The sequence below is a fragment of the Sceloporus undulatus genome, chromosome 1, assembly GCF_019175285.1.
Source record: "Sceloporus undulatus isolate JIND9_A2432 ecotype Alabama chromosome 1, SceUnd_v1.1, whole genome shotgun sequence".
NCBI classification, from domain to species: Eukaryota; Metazoa; Chordata; class Lepidosauria; order Squamata; family Phrynosomatidae; genus Sceloporus; species Sceloporus undulatus.
This window is the reverse complement of record NC_056522.1, coordinates 98,085,734-98,100,933: the sequence shown is the minus strand read 5'-3', so window position 1 is coordinate 98,100,933 and position 15,200 is coordinate 98,085,734. Positions and strand designations below refer to the sequence as shown.

The 15,200-nt window shown below is 39.0% G+C and overlaps 1 protein-coding gene across 1 annotated transcript in view; it reads left to right on the top strand.

Moving 5' to 3' along the window:
- The window catches only part of LAMA2 (laminin subunit alpha 2), a 590,097-nt gene that overhangs the window by 558,733 nt on the left and 16,164 nt on the right, over positions 1-15,200 (top strand). Inside the window, 4 exon segments of the mRNA XM_042456962.1 lie at positions 3,714-3,890; positions 4,912-5,107; positions 11,955-12,014; positions 14,449-14,561. Coding sequence (XP_042312896.1) covers positions 3,714-3,890; positions 4,912-5,107; positions 11,955-12,014; positions 14,449-14,561 — 546 coding nt within the window.

Sequence of the window (15,200 nt, the reverse complement as noted above, 5' to 3'; positions counted from 1 at the left end):
CCCCATAGCCAAGCATCCTCTGCTCCCCCCAGATGAAGACCCATAGGGCTCAGTGCTCTTTAAGCTCCGTTTTTGGATTGATTCCTATGGGGAAAGAGGAGAGAGGGAGAGATGGCAGGACAACCCCATAGCCAAGCATCCTCTGCTCCCCCCAGATGAAGACCCATAGGGCTCACTGCTCTTTTAAAGCTCCGTTTTTGGATTGATTCCTATGGGGAAGGGAGGTGAGGGATTTCAGTAAGCCAAGGGACTCAGGAGAGGCGAGCTCCATGGCCCAAGCCTCCCTTTTCCCTCTTTCCTGGGAGCAGTGCCTCTCCCAAGCCGTCCAACCACTGAGTGGCGACGTCATCAGAACACAGCCCACAAAACGTAATACAGCAAACCGTTCTGAGAACGGTTTCAAGAAAAAGGAATCGCAGTGCGGTAAACTGCCGTTCTGATCACGTTCTGATCACGTTTTGATTTCTAATGCGGTAATATCCGTTCCAGGAACGTTCTCATCACGTGATGATATGGAACGTTCTCAGAACGCAGTGCGATAATCTTCCATGTCTACTATTGCTGGAAAGTTGGAATTTAAATATATAGAACATCAAATAGAAGATTGTTATCGTCCTTTCCTTTGGTGCAGAATTATGAGCTGTGAAGTCCTAGCTGCTCACTCTAAGAGTCAGATTTCCGCAAAGCTGTAATGTGCCTAATTCTCTGGGAGTAAGCCTCACTGAATTCACTGTGGCTTGACATTTGAGTAGACCTGTATAAGGTTTAACTTTTAAAATAGCTTATTCTGTCTAAAGCTTAGACATGGAGTTCTCAAACATTCTATGCTTTAGTTATTGTAGAGACCTGAAAGTGTCCAATTATTATTATTATTAAGCTTTATTTATGTAGCGCTGTAAATTTACACAGCACTGTACATACAGTCTTTTTAATTAGACGGTTCCCTGCCCTCAGGCTTACAATCTAAAAAGACACAACACAAAAGGAGAAGGGAATGGTGGTGGAAAAAGGGATGAGGTCCAGTATTTTTTCTCTCCCTCTGAGGCCTGGGCCAAGGCAGATGGACTGAAGGAGGGCTCTTCTTAATTGAGGCCAAGCCCAATGGAGCTGGCCCTGCCTTTTCACTCACTCCCAGGCCAGATGGTATCATCAAGGCTGATCAGTCATAAAATGGTGGTTGAGTGTGACAAAATCAGCTCATACAGTAATTGCTGATATCTTTGTACATTAATATCTCATGCCTATTTGGAAATCTCAAAATGTTTTGCCACAATTTTTTCTTGTAGGGAATTCCATAGGTCAGCTTTCCTCAAGTGGCTTTGAAAGCATCTATTTGAGAAATAATTTTGTATTCAGGAGTTTTAACCAGAACAGACATTTTTTTCTATATTGTTTTTGTCACCATTCCATGTGCCTCTTAAAGCTTTCCAATTCATCCCTTGTCATTACTTTTCCCAGGAAATGTGTTCTTTATAGCATTGTGGTTCTTCATTAAGTTTCTTCTCAAAGAAAACAATGAGTGATTTTAACGATTTTCTTCCCACTGTTGAAGAAGTTTTTGAAAACCATACAGTTTTCAAAGCTTATTCATAATTTAATACATGCTGTACAAAACATGTGTCATGACTGGCTTCAATAGAAAACAATATCTTCTGTAGAAAGCAGTATTTTCTAAGCTGTCCTAGTACAGAAAGTGACATTTCATCTCCAAAACAACACATGAGAATTCGGTACTGAATAAGTCCCAAACTAAAGATTCTTGCAAATCCAGAATTGTTATCATCAGAGTTTCTCAGCACTTGGGGAAAAAAATCAATCATTTTTTGAACATTTTCTAATAGTCTTTCCATCCCTAGTACTCATATCCCACATACCAGGATCTTTTTATCCCTTCCTTCTCCAGCTTTGCACTCAGGGATCCTACATCAGAAAACATAGCTACACATCTTAATACTACCACACAAAACCTACCATATAAACAGACCCCCTCCAACCATTTCCATGTTGCTGGAGACCTTGGGGATGAATTAGATACATCTAGATCCTTTCCTGTTGCTGAGCATACTGCAACAGGCATCTTCCCACTCTCCAGCCATGAGAGTGCACTGGTTATACAGTAGGTTGAAGGGAGGGACTTTCAGTCATTTCATGGTTGGAAGAGACTTCAACCTGGCCAGTGAATTCCAGTGGTGTGAGTCACATTTTATAACATCTTCATTCACGAACAAAATGCCAACAAAAGTCTCATCAAGAAAGTTTTCAAAACTATGAATTTTGCATCTTGGCACGGCACAGGACCGACAAGTAAACGTGCATTGGGCATGCAGCAATACTGAAGCCCACCTGAAAGAAGGCCAAGAGCATTGGTGTGTCCTGTCCCTTCTACTTTTAAGATGCCAATTTAAGTAATTGTTCCCTGAGAGAAGGCTGAGATGTTCAGTCTCTGCACATGAGGGAAGGGAGAGGTGGGGAGGGGAAGGTAAGCTGCTTGACTTGAGCATTTTATCATACGTTGATTTGATAAATGCTAAAGTCATTTTTCCCTAGCCTTTTGTGATACAGATCAGTTGTTATGAAGCCAAGCATTTCGAGAGATCTAGGAAAGCATAGGTTTTGATGCAACCATCTTTTTTTTCACGTTGGCATTGTCATTGTTTATAGCTTTGGAATCTGCCCAAGGGATTGAAATATATCCCAAAAATGGTGGGAAATTGTGCCATAATGTTGAGAAACCCTGATAATGAAAATCCTGGACTAATGAAAATGTTTGCATTTTGACACTTACCCTTTGCAAAACTTGCATATAGGTTTTTGCAAATAAATTTTGTTTCCTGCATACATAATGCCGTTTTCTGCATACATAAAGCACATACATTTTGTCCAGAACAAGTCTAAATTCCAGAAGAACAAAGAATCAGACAAAATGCAGTTTTTCCATATCAAGCTCTGTGCATGTTATTCTTACCGCAGACTTCAGCCTTACTGTTAAAATGAATCATTAAAAAAGTCATAATCCTGTCAGTTTTCTACACTAGCATGTTCACTATTTCCAGCATTGCTCACTGGTTGTGAGGGAAGGCAGACAAAATCTGCTGGCTGCAAGCTGCTAATTCATCCAATGCCTTACTTCCTTCATGGCTGCTGAAATTTGTGGACTTTGCTGTCCTGCTGCCACCTACTATGAAGGTGTATTTATACTGTAGAAGTGTACCACCAAGATTCCAGCCTGTCAGCAGACTGCTTTTTTCAGCTTAACTATGCTAATATCACTCACATCACATCTTACTGCTTCATTATTTTGTACATTTAAAAATAAGAAACTAGAGAGGTAAACTCCATTCCTTCCAGACAAACTAGTAGAGAAAAATGTGTTTTAGAAAACTTTTTGCTTGCATTTTCAGCTTTAGATGCTTTCATCAGTGAGGTTTGCAAATCTGCATTTTAGATAGCTCTCTGCTTTTTTTTTAAAAAAAATGGATTCCATATGGAATCCTTAAATATAGATAAATGCAGTCCTTTAAACAAACCCATATCCCTACCAGTCATTTGTTTTGTACCAAAGGAGGAACAGGAAGTACAAAATCCAGCCCAAATTTCCATCATTCTATCAATGGACGAGGTTTATTATTTATTTATTTATTTTTGCTTTCTGAAAGAACTACATCCCTAATAATTAGAGTATCTGTGTAACTGTCTTTTCATCATTTCTATAGGATGTTTGCCATACAGGTAGATGAAGACAGAAGACAGTCTCAGAGACTCCCATCAGATCAACCTATTTCTATTAAGAAGCTTTTTGTAGGAGGGACACCACCTGAATTTCACATTGCTCCAATTAGAAACATACCTGCTTTTGATGGCTGCATATGGAACCTTCTCATTAATGCAGCGTAAGTATGTATGATTACCTGTCAGAACCCAACTAATGCTAACCTACATCCAAAATTCACCATGTAATAAATGTGGTTATCACATTTTTGCAGAGAAGGTTTCCCAAAGTGGTAAAATAAGTCTGTTTGTCATAACATTAGATTTACCCTACCTATGTATCTTGCATGCTTTATTTTGTGACTGATCATTAGAAGTTAAACATGGACTTAATTTTTGCTGAGTCACAAACTTTGAGGAATCCTCTTGAGGGAGAAAATAAATTAAGCAGAGGGAATATGCATTCGCTTTAAGACAGGAGTGGGGAAGAGACAGCTCTTGGTCTGCACAGAACTCCCAAACCTCACTGGTGTCCCCAGAGTCCCCAGATCCACCAGAAGATATTGTAGGTATAATTTCTGAGTGATTTTATGTCCCCAAACTATGCATGGGCTGCCAAAAACCATTTTCCTTTAAACTTCCATAGTTGAATGTTGCTTCCCCCATCTGAGGAAGTAGACTCAAGTCTACAAAAGGTTGTAGACTTACTACCAATGTCTATCTTTCTGTCTCAAAGGTGCTCCAGAATCTCTTTGCATGTTTTTCTCCCAGATATTGTTCAATATTTTAATACTAGAGCAAGAGCACATACATTTCTATACTGCTTTATAGTGTTAAGCACTCTAAGAAGTTTACAATGAGTAAATTGCCCCCAATAAGCTGGGTACTATTTTACCGACCTATGAAAGGATGGACAGCAGAGTCATCCTTGGAGCCCTGCAGGATCAAATTCACAATGTTTTGGCTGCAGTACTGGCATTTAACTACTGCACCACCAGTGCACCACTGCGCCACTAAACCACAAGGTTCTTCTTTACCATGATGGTGAATAAAATGGAAGACATTTTAAATGGATTCAGAATTGTTTGTTTGTTTGTCTATTTTAAAAGTCATGTGTTATGTACATTGAGGAGATAAATTCATAATCACTTTGGAATATTGCTTATAAATCCATTTGACATTGCTTTTATTGTGTATTTTTAGTCCAATAGATTTTGCCCAACCAGTATCCTTTGAAAATGCAGACATTGGTCGGTGTCCTGATTTAGGACCACCACATGAAAAAGAAGATGAAGATGAAGGTTCCCGTGCTACAGTCATAATCCAACCTGAACCAGACATGCATGAGAAGAAAGCAAGTTCCACTTCCTCTCCTCCTCCACCTTTCCCACCCTTCCCTGTAAGTCTGCTTTGTTTTATTACACGGGTGTGTGATTTTTAATCATATGTTCTTACACAGGACAGTGAAACTGCAGAATTGTATGGTGATGATATATTCACTATTTCTTTGATTTGTTTATATACTACTTTAAAAATGGGTTGTTTGTGTGCTTTCAGACCCTTAATCTGACATGAAAATCATACCCATTTTCAAGATTGTTTGACTGGAAGACAGTATCTGTGTTATGAAGCATTATGAAGCATATGAAGTTTGTTGCATTAAAAAAAACAAGGGACACAACAAAAGAGTTTGTTATGCATAAGTCTCATCCATATCAATATGACAAGTTACTTGTGACTAAACTATGGTCCACTATATTTAGTGGAGAAACACTCAATTGGGTAGCTTATTGTGTTCTAATCATTTTAGTGGTACTTTAGTTTCAAAATTAGACACATTCTTTGCCATTAGACACTGAATACATTTATCTTGTGACATCCTAACTATGAACTCATTCTTTTCATGTGCACACCAGTTCAGTTAGAAATCCAACCACTCCACTCCTGGCCAGAATATAGAATACAGAGTCTGGAACATGCCATCTGCACCAACAAACCTGGATGCATGGACATAATTGATTCTGGGCAAAGTTGAACACTCATATAATTTGCTTATTCGGCCAGTGATTTTCCCATAAGATTAGTTCCAGAGCAACAAGATAGGTCTGTAAGCCTTTCTGCTCAATTCTGTGGGATTTATTGATTGTTCAAGTCTCCCATTTAGTTCAGCCATAAGATTTAACTTTGGCATATAGGTGTAGGTATGCACAGGATACAATTAGCACTTGTCAACTTCAGTCATCTTATTACCAGCTTCTTCTGTGAAATCTCAGTGGTTCCCAAACGGTGGGGCACAAACAGTGGGGGCACAAGAGTTGTTCAAAGGAAATGAGGGGCTTAGAGACCCTGATTCCCCTCTCCTCCTACTCCTCTTTCCAAACATTTTTATGTGTAAAATTTCCATATGTATTGAGTTAAACAGCAGTAATATCCATTACAGAAAGTTACAACCAAATATATTAATATGTTGTCTATCTCTTTCCGATAGAAAATATCACATAGGAATAGCTTCCCATAGAGTAATCTATTTGATTTTACTGCTGACACCTCTATTAGCAGTGTAACTTTGGCCCTGTTATATTTGTGAGATAACTACCAGTGTAATAAAGAATGAGTGGAGTTCACTAACATATTTGTATCCATGCCACCTTTCAAGCGAAAGCAATTTTTCAGTTTGCAATGAAATGGCTTATGTACGAACCTGTCATCTAAAGGGGAACAGGGTAGAATCCCATTACTCTGTCTCTTCTCCTTCAAAAGATAGAAGTGATTATAGGTCAGAGTGTCAACATTGCAAACATTGCTCTCTCTGTTTCCAGTGACAAAAGCTTGGCGTCTGTTTACTGCTTTCATCATTTGCTCTTGCAGAAGCCACTGTAATAAAATCAAGCCAATACCTTTTCTTGTCTACTACAACTGCAATATTATATATCAGAATCCAAAATCCACAAAACAGTGATACCTTTGTTGGGTCAACTAAAAAGCACAAATATATTATGCAAGCTTCTAAATACATTATGCAAGCTTTCAATGTGTGTTTGATTAGGTTTTATATTATATATTTGAGTATACTACAGATAAGGTTATATTATATATAACATTGAGAGCCAGCATGGTTTGCTAATGGTTTGAATATTGAACTATGACTGCAGATCAGGGTTCAAATTCCCACTCAGCCATGGAAACCCTTTGGGTGACCTTGGCAAGTTAAACTCTCTCATTCTCAGATTAAGGCAAAGACAAACTCCTCCTCTCAACAAATCTTGCCCCCCCCCCATAAAAAAAACAACCCAGTGATAGATTCATTTTGAGTTGCCATAAATTGCAAACAACTTGGAGGCACACAACAACAATATGTAACAGTCTATTATATATAATGTTACATTATTCAAAATTATTTTATATATTATAATTATTATAATGTTTATAATAGCTTTGGATCCAAAGCAGGACAGTTGTGCTATAATATATATTTTTTGTCCTCTGTCCTACACTTCCTTGGACCCCTGAAAAAGTATCTCATGAAGCTAAAAGGACCTTCCTGAACAGCATGGGAAGGGGCTCCAGTGGAATAAGAGGATTTTCAAAAATCAAGCAGAAGTATTTTGCCCAAATAAATATTTGTTGGTGAATGTGATTCACACAAGGTGTCTTAACAAGCAAGGGAATCAGTAATTCTTAGAAGGCTAAGTATTTGCTGTAAATGGGTACTTTACAATAGTCTGACTAAAGAAAAATGAACTATGAAATAGTTTCTAGCCAAGATTAGCTGTCATAGTAATAGAAGATGTTAACTGTATATTATTATTCTAGAACATACCTGTGGCATAAATCAGCACTTTTTATTAATTCCCACAAGGTGGCGTAAGGGTAGCATGTGGAAGCTAATAATAGTATTTTGTTTTCCATTTTTTAGTTCCTTTAAAAAAACTTATCTTTTTATAAAATTGTGTTGGTGATACAAACAAGTTCAGCCAGACCATTCTAGCAAAAAGCTGGGACCCTGCTTTTCAATCAGAGGGGCACTTAAGCCAGACCATAATGTTTCCAGCTTAGAATGGAAGCAAGATTTAGAATGAATACTTCTTTTGTGTTTCCTTTACAGCCATGAACTTAAAGAGTTGCTCTGGTACATATGCAGATAGGGCAAATTTGTCAGATGTTAAAGGTAAATGATAGGAAAGCACATTCCATTGGTTTTTCATCGTAAAAATTAAAAGCAAAATAAAATCTTCCATGTCAACAAGTAATGTTTTATTTTTATTTATTATTTTATTTATTTCATTTGTATGCCACCTTTCTCCCCAGAGGGGTAATAAGATGATGGGGCTGTAATATGTACTTTATAAAAACGATACTGTCCAGATGTGAATGTAATAAAATTACCCTCTACTGTGATTGCTCATAGAAAAAAAATATAATAATGTTTAAACCTCAATAGATTTTAGAATACCATACATTTGTTTGTAAACTTATGATTCTATCTTAAACTGTTAAGCGTTTCTAAATTGATATGAAATATGAAGCCTCTTTGGGGACAGAAAAGCATACAGAAGTATACAGAAGGTCCTAAATTCAGTCCCTTCTAGCCCAGATCCAGAGTGAGAAACTTTGGCCCTCCAGATGCTTTACACCACAACTCCCACAGTCCCTTATCATTGGTCATACTGGAAGGGACTGGTGAGAGATTTGGAACCAAAACATCTAGAGGAACAGAGGTTCCACATCCTTGTAGTAGGGAATACTATTTTAGATGAACCAATGGAAAGTATTTGTTGGTGTTAGGCAGCTTTGTACATTCAGTGTCTATCATCATTTCTTTCTCCCTTCTGATCTGCTTAATGGAATGATGCAGTAAAGATAATAATAGATATTGAAAAGCTAGGCTGGAATCCTACATTGGGAGGCATGTATGTATTGTGTAGCTACATCTCTGTAGGTAAATATCATGAAATAACTTCAATGTGCCAGCAGCATACACGCTCCATCCCAACTTGCCCATTTCTGTATTCTTTGAAAACAGGGAGATCGGCACAGATGCATTCAATTGTTTTGCCTCAGATGCTGCTGCCGAATAACCACAGGAGACCATGTTGGAGGAAAGGCCACAACTTTATTAAGCAAACCATTGGTAGGGTTGGCACAAAGCATGAGGTCAGGATCTGCGAAATCAAACAACCCCACGTTTGTCTGATTAACCACAACCTGGCACCCACCAGGCATTGGGATGACCTAGGGGCTAAGGAACACCGTATGACCGCATCTCTACCATGCGTTCACATATTCGCTAAGCCCCTAGTCACCGGGAGGCGCTCTCGCATTATGGCCCCTGCAATGGCCATACGCCTGCCCTATTCGCCCCCGGCTCCCGACTGACTCCCAAACCAGAGCTCCGTAGCCCTGGTACCACACCGTGCAGATCCTGGCCTATGCTGCCGCCCCAAAGTTGTGACAAAAAACCCAAACCCAAGCAGTGGGTGGGTGGGAGAAGGCTCAGCTCCTCCTCCCTTCCTGCTTGGCTCCTAACCATCCGGAGCCAAGCGCTGACTGAGGGCCGGGGCTGGCAGCACGGCCTATATAGGCCTAAGCCCCGCCCTCAGTACCACCTAACCAGGAGACTCCTCCTCCAGGGCAGCTGAACCAATCATCTGCCCTGGAGGACCGGAATTCCCGGTCACCGAGCCCGGCACCCAGAGCGTCGCGGGGCGGAAGGGCCTACCCTTTTGCCCCACGCACCAATAAGGAGCCGGGGCAAGCCCCAGAGCACTCTGGGGCTTGTAGTCGTTCGCCGCGCCTAGTGGCAAAGCGCTCAGCCCGCCGAGTCGGGCAACCGCTTTTTCCTGTAAGCTGCAACAGGCTTCTTCAGGGACCTACACTGGTCCTTGGGAGGTCCCTGGAGATGATATCTACAAAAAAGTAGCTGGATGCATCCCCACTGATCCCCCTGCTTTCTGACAACACTGAACTGGCTAGGCAGGGAATGGGGGCTGCGCTGGTTACAAGGTCGGTTTAAGGGGGATTTTGGTCATTTCCACAATGATCCAAAAAGTGAATTGTGATGACAGAAATCCATCACTGTTATTCACAGATATGATTCCAGCCATAATAAACTAAGACTTTGGAAGGAAAATTCTACCCCAATAACCAAGCAATGTTCAAGAGTATATCAGTAAAGTTTCCCTTTATGTTGAGGTGGTATCAGTTGGTCACTGAGTAATCTTTGTCAAACAAGAGTCATGACTGTCCTTTGACTCTTTAATGCCTGGCTCTCTTAAGCATTAAATAGGTTTGATTTCGAGAGTTGATCGCTATTTCAATAGGAACAAACATGTTGCTCTTTAAGGCCCTACAGAAGGCTGTTTTTTCCTCCAATTTTATTGCAACTGACTAATAAAGCTACCCCTCTAAAACGTATTATTAGATGGCACAACCTGGGTATAGTGTACGTTACCTTTAATGCATTACATTTGAGGACGTCAAAGGGTGGAATAATAACATAACAGACAGCAATGCCATGGCTCTTCGGCTGTAATGTTTTGTGCGGTCAGTTTTGCCACTTTGGGACTATTTTATTATTATTATTATAATGTATTTTTGTAAAACAAATGAAAAGAAGCACATCAGTAAAATGACATTCTTTAAAAAATATAAAGTATTACCTTTTCAAAAATAATGGCTAGTATTAGCGCATTACTTTTTTTAAAAAAAGAAAAGAAAAACAGTGTTCCAAGTTCTAGTATTTGTTTGGAAAACTTAAATATAGTAGATTTTTCAGGCTATGTGGCCATGTTCTAGAAGATATTCTTTTAGAACATGGCCACATAGCCCGAAAAACCCACAAAAAACCATGGATGCCGGCCATTAAAGCCTTCGACATCACATTAAATATACAGTCGGCCCTTCTTATACACAGATTTTTTATACACGGATTCAAGCACACACGGTTTGAAAATGTTCAAAAAAAGTATAAATTTCAAATATTAAACCTTGATTTTCCATTTTTTATAAGGGACACCATTTTGCTATATCATTATATTTAATGGAACTTGAGCATCCACGGATTTTGTGATACACAGGGGATCTTGGAACCAAACCCCAGAGTATAACAAGGGTCCACTGTAGTAGAATTTCCCCATTTCCCCATGTTTAATTAGACCACTATAATTACATCTAATCTTCGTCAGCCTAAAGGATAAGTGTTATTGTGCTACAGCATCTGAGCCATGGATGTCTCAGATATTTAATCTGACTATTTTCTGATGTGTTCCTAACAAAGTTAATCATTTTGGCTTTATTCCTTGCAGGCACCTTTGTCATACTCAGGGGTCCTAAATAATTTCAAATGCTAGGGGTGGCTATCCTCTTGGGTTGTTCTTGCTGCTGCTTTGTTTTGTATGTTGTATTGCAGGCTGATGTGCCCTCCAGCTGTCCCAGTTTGGCAGGTACAGTCCCACTTAAATGAACTGTTACCTCACATTGTCAGCTGCTTTTAAAATGTCTCCATTTCTCTCTTCTCCTGCCCATTTCCTCCTTTGTTCTCAGCTTACTTTCACTTACTACAAAACTGGTTTTAATGTGCAAAAGTGGTTTGCACCCAGTTAACTCAGCAGGTGGGAGAGGAGAGGAGGAAATCTTGCCCTTCCCAATAGGCTCTGGCAAAAGTAAACTGCTGCAGCCTCTCCTAGCTGTGTTCTCTCCCTCATTAATAACTTTTACAATCTTGACCAAAGTCAGATGTTCCTTGGTTACAAGAGTCCCCATTTTCATCTCTGAAATATTGAAGATATGGGCTTAATGCAGGTATGCATGCAAGCTACAATTTGAATTTTTAATATGGCTTGGTGTTAGTTTTGAAAGACCTAGGGTGCACTCACACTGCAAAGATAAACCATTTTGACACCATTTAAACTATTATGGCTCCATGTTATGCAATCCTGGCATTTGTAGTTTGTTGTGGCATCAGAACTCTCTGCCAGAGAAGGCTGAATAGCTCACAGAACTACAAATCCCAGGGTTCCATAGCAATGAGCCATGGCAGTTAAAGTGGTGTCCCACTGGGTTATTCTTGAAGGGTGGGTGCAGACCTAGTCAATTTAAAAAAACCAATGGGCAGAACAGCAGGTTTCTGTGTTCTGGATGTTAAGAGCCCTAGGATGGATCACTCCCTACAAGAAATGCTATATCATGCTTAGTAAGACAGCATCAGTGACTGCTACTTTTGCCTCATGTCATTTACTGCTTCTCAGGATTTGCTTGCCGCTGAAGTGAAGAGTGCCAGCATTTCAGTTGACTTTGACGCTGTGATGGTATCTCTTAGTGTTTTCCCCATTATTAATTTTTGGTTTTATTTAACTCTGGTAGATGAACTGCAGTGTTGTTTCAGTGATGTTATCTTTTTTTTTCCTTTGTTACTAAATGCCAAAAAAAAAAAAAACCCACCCACATTTCATTGGTAGTGCAACTTTGTCTGTGGACAAATGGTGTGAGATAGTCAGACAGCAGTCTTTCCATTTTCCCCAAAAAGTTCTACTGAAGGCATCAATTTCCTGTCAAGCAGGAAATGTCACAACAGGAGGAGAACAGCTAAAAGAATTAATTTCAAGGTTTTTTTTAATAACTTCTCTGCAATCTTCATGATTATAAGCCCCATCAAGAATATAACTTTTTAAAAGTTATATTTCACAAACATTTAGTCAGTATTTATACATTGAATGCCTTTGGGTGTTCTTTCTTGACACTTTGACACATTGCAATATTTAATACAGTTTCCGTTTTAGCAAGTGTTGTTTATCTTATTTCTTTGTCCAACAAATCAAAGCTTGTGCTGGACAGGTAAATGTATTTTTTTTCTATGCACCACATAGAAAAGAAATTGTAAACAGAGGATTCATAGGGCGAGGAAACATATTTCCTTTGTCAATGGTCAGTTGCTGAAGGACTATCCTCACACATTTGTTAATGGGCTCTTCCAGACATCTTCCTGGTTTGGATTTCTGGTTCTACAATAGCACCAAACCAGGCTAAACCACAGGTAATACTGCAAAGGGAACGTGGTGGGTAGGTGAATAGAGTGAGTGTTTGGGGCACAATAGCAGTCCGTACAAATCTTGATCATCTATCTGGATTAGCTCTTATGGCTATAATTAATCCCTTGATTAGGTGGCTTTTAAATGCCCCACCTTTGATACAGAGCATCAGTTACCCCAGAAAACATCATGTCTGGATGTGCCTTAATGTTTTTCACCCCCCTCTGTCTTCCTCTTTTACTTGCATCTTAGGAGTGGATTCAGAAGAGTATGTTTGTCCCCCCACAAAAAAAATGAAAAATAAGTTCTTACAAGATTTTGAAATTTTCATTTTATTGATTTTTGGCATGAAGAATAATGTTTCTGAAATACCAAAAGAAAATAAATTCCCCTTTAAAATACTGTATATATTTTCTGTTTTCCTACTGATCCTAAGGTATCATTTATTATTATCTTTTTAGTTTTGTCAAGCAAATTCTGCATCTTGCGTTATGTAGATCTTTGTTCATTGGGGTGAAAATGGAATGGAGGAGATATGGATAACTCAAGACTATTTAACAAAATGTTTAATAATATAAATGTCATATTATCAAGCAGTGGTGTCGTTAGGGTTGGCACCACCCACTATGATATCTTATGGTGCCACCCACTGACCTCCTCCCATATCACGCCATGCTGAATTCTTAGTAATATTTTTTGTACTAATGCTCATCATAAATTGTAATTCCCATATATCACTGAATGTAATAGTAATAGTTGTCACATAAAACAACTAGCAAATTAAGTGAAAATGGGAAGGGAGTGAAAATGTCGATATGGTACATCAACAAAAGAAGAGACTGCTATCATTCACAGTAACTGCTTTCTGGTAAGGTAGGATTCAGGGGTTAGGCCAAGAAACACTAGTTAGTTAAGTATAATGAGTTAAGTGTAACTAAAGTAATTGGTCTATAATATCTGCCACTTTTTTTAAAAAAAATGTACAATTAAAATAGAGCACACTCTTAAAAGCCCTTCCTTTAAAAACTTTCAGTTCTCAAAAGCCTTTCTGTCAAATTTTAAAAAAATCTTCTCCTGCCCACAGAAGGAGAGCTTTTAAACATGTGTCTTTTAAACTGCGATTAAAGCAGAGGGAAAAAGCACCTTTGGTGATACTTATCACATGATGTCATCTCCAAAGTGTGATTCTTGTGTCTCTGAAGTGTGGTTAGGGCATCCTTTATAATGGAAGAAGTCCCTTGATTATGCTTCCAATTATGTGTGTATTATATCAGGCTCACCATGCAATAATGCATACCCAGCATTGGGCAGTCACGTGGTCTCAGTGTTGCTTTCTCTTCCCCACTCCTCCTCCCCACCACTAGCCCCAATCACTTTTGGTTTTTAGTCACTTTCTTTTCTTTTCTCCTCCTTCCCACCTTTAAATCACAGTACCATGATGGCTAAAATCAATTAAAAGACAAATAAACAATAAAAAAGAATAACAAAAGGCATACTGGGCAGAGAGATGGGGTTGTGGAGGGAAAAGAGTCCATGGCTCAAACAGCCTTGATAGTGTTAATTAAGGAACATTGTGATAAGTAAAACTCCCAAACCAGTATGTATCCTGTTTCCTTCCCTACTGTGATTGAGGCGAGAATAAATTTCATGTGATAAACTCCCAAACTATGACTACCTCACGAGGAAAAGATTATGAGAGCCTTTTATTTTGCAGGAACATTGTGCAGCAGATGTGGAGCCAATTACCTTGGAAGGAGGCAAGCAGTTTGGTCTATCAAGGAACAGTCATATTGCAGTTGCATTTGATGACACCAAAGTAAAGAATAAGTATGTCCAGTTTCAAAATTAAGTGGTGAAAAAATCCATTCTTACAGTATGATATGCACTGAACAACAGAAATGGTTTTAGAGAAGGTGGCTACAGAGCAAGAATCTGAGCAGGATGACTTCTCAGTTTTTCTTTTCACACTGCATAAAATGTTTGAAATCTTCTTCTAGAATTAAATTCTTTGCAAGAATGACATTTTAGACCTGAGGCCTTAGTACGTCTCTTTGTTCTGTGTTTAATTCCTAAATAGCTTAATAGAGCAAAGAGAAATCAAAGGAAAATGCCAAACAGAGAGACTTGGCCTATATTTGCCAGAAGACTTAGACAAATCAAAAGGCCATTCTTTTTTTTAGCATTAATTCCCTGGATTTATTTATATAGCAAATCACAGGCAATACGACTGCAATTCTAGACAGAGTTTACTCACTAGATAATTCTGTCTAAGGTGGTCCAGTGGGATTTATTTCTAAGTGCATGGGCTTGTAGGTTTATTCCAATTTAGCCATCACAACTCACTTTTTTTGGCCGTTGTATAATTCAGAATTCTACCAGCTATACACTAAAATGGCCATTTCTGGGTTGTCAGACAGCAAAGTGGCAATATATCCAGCTTGTTTCCTTTAGTTGGACATGCTGCAA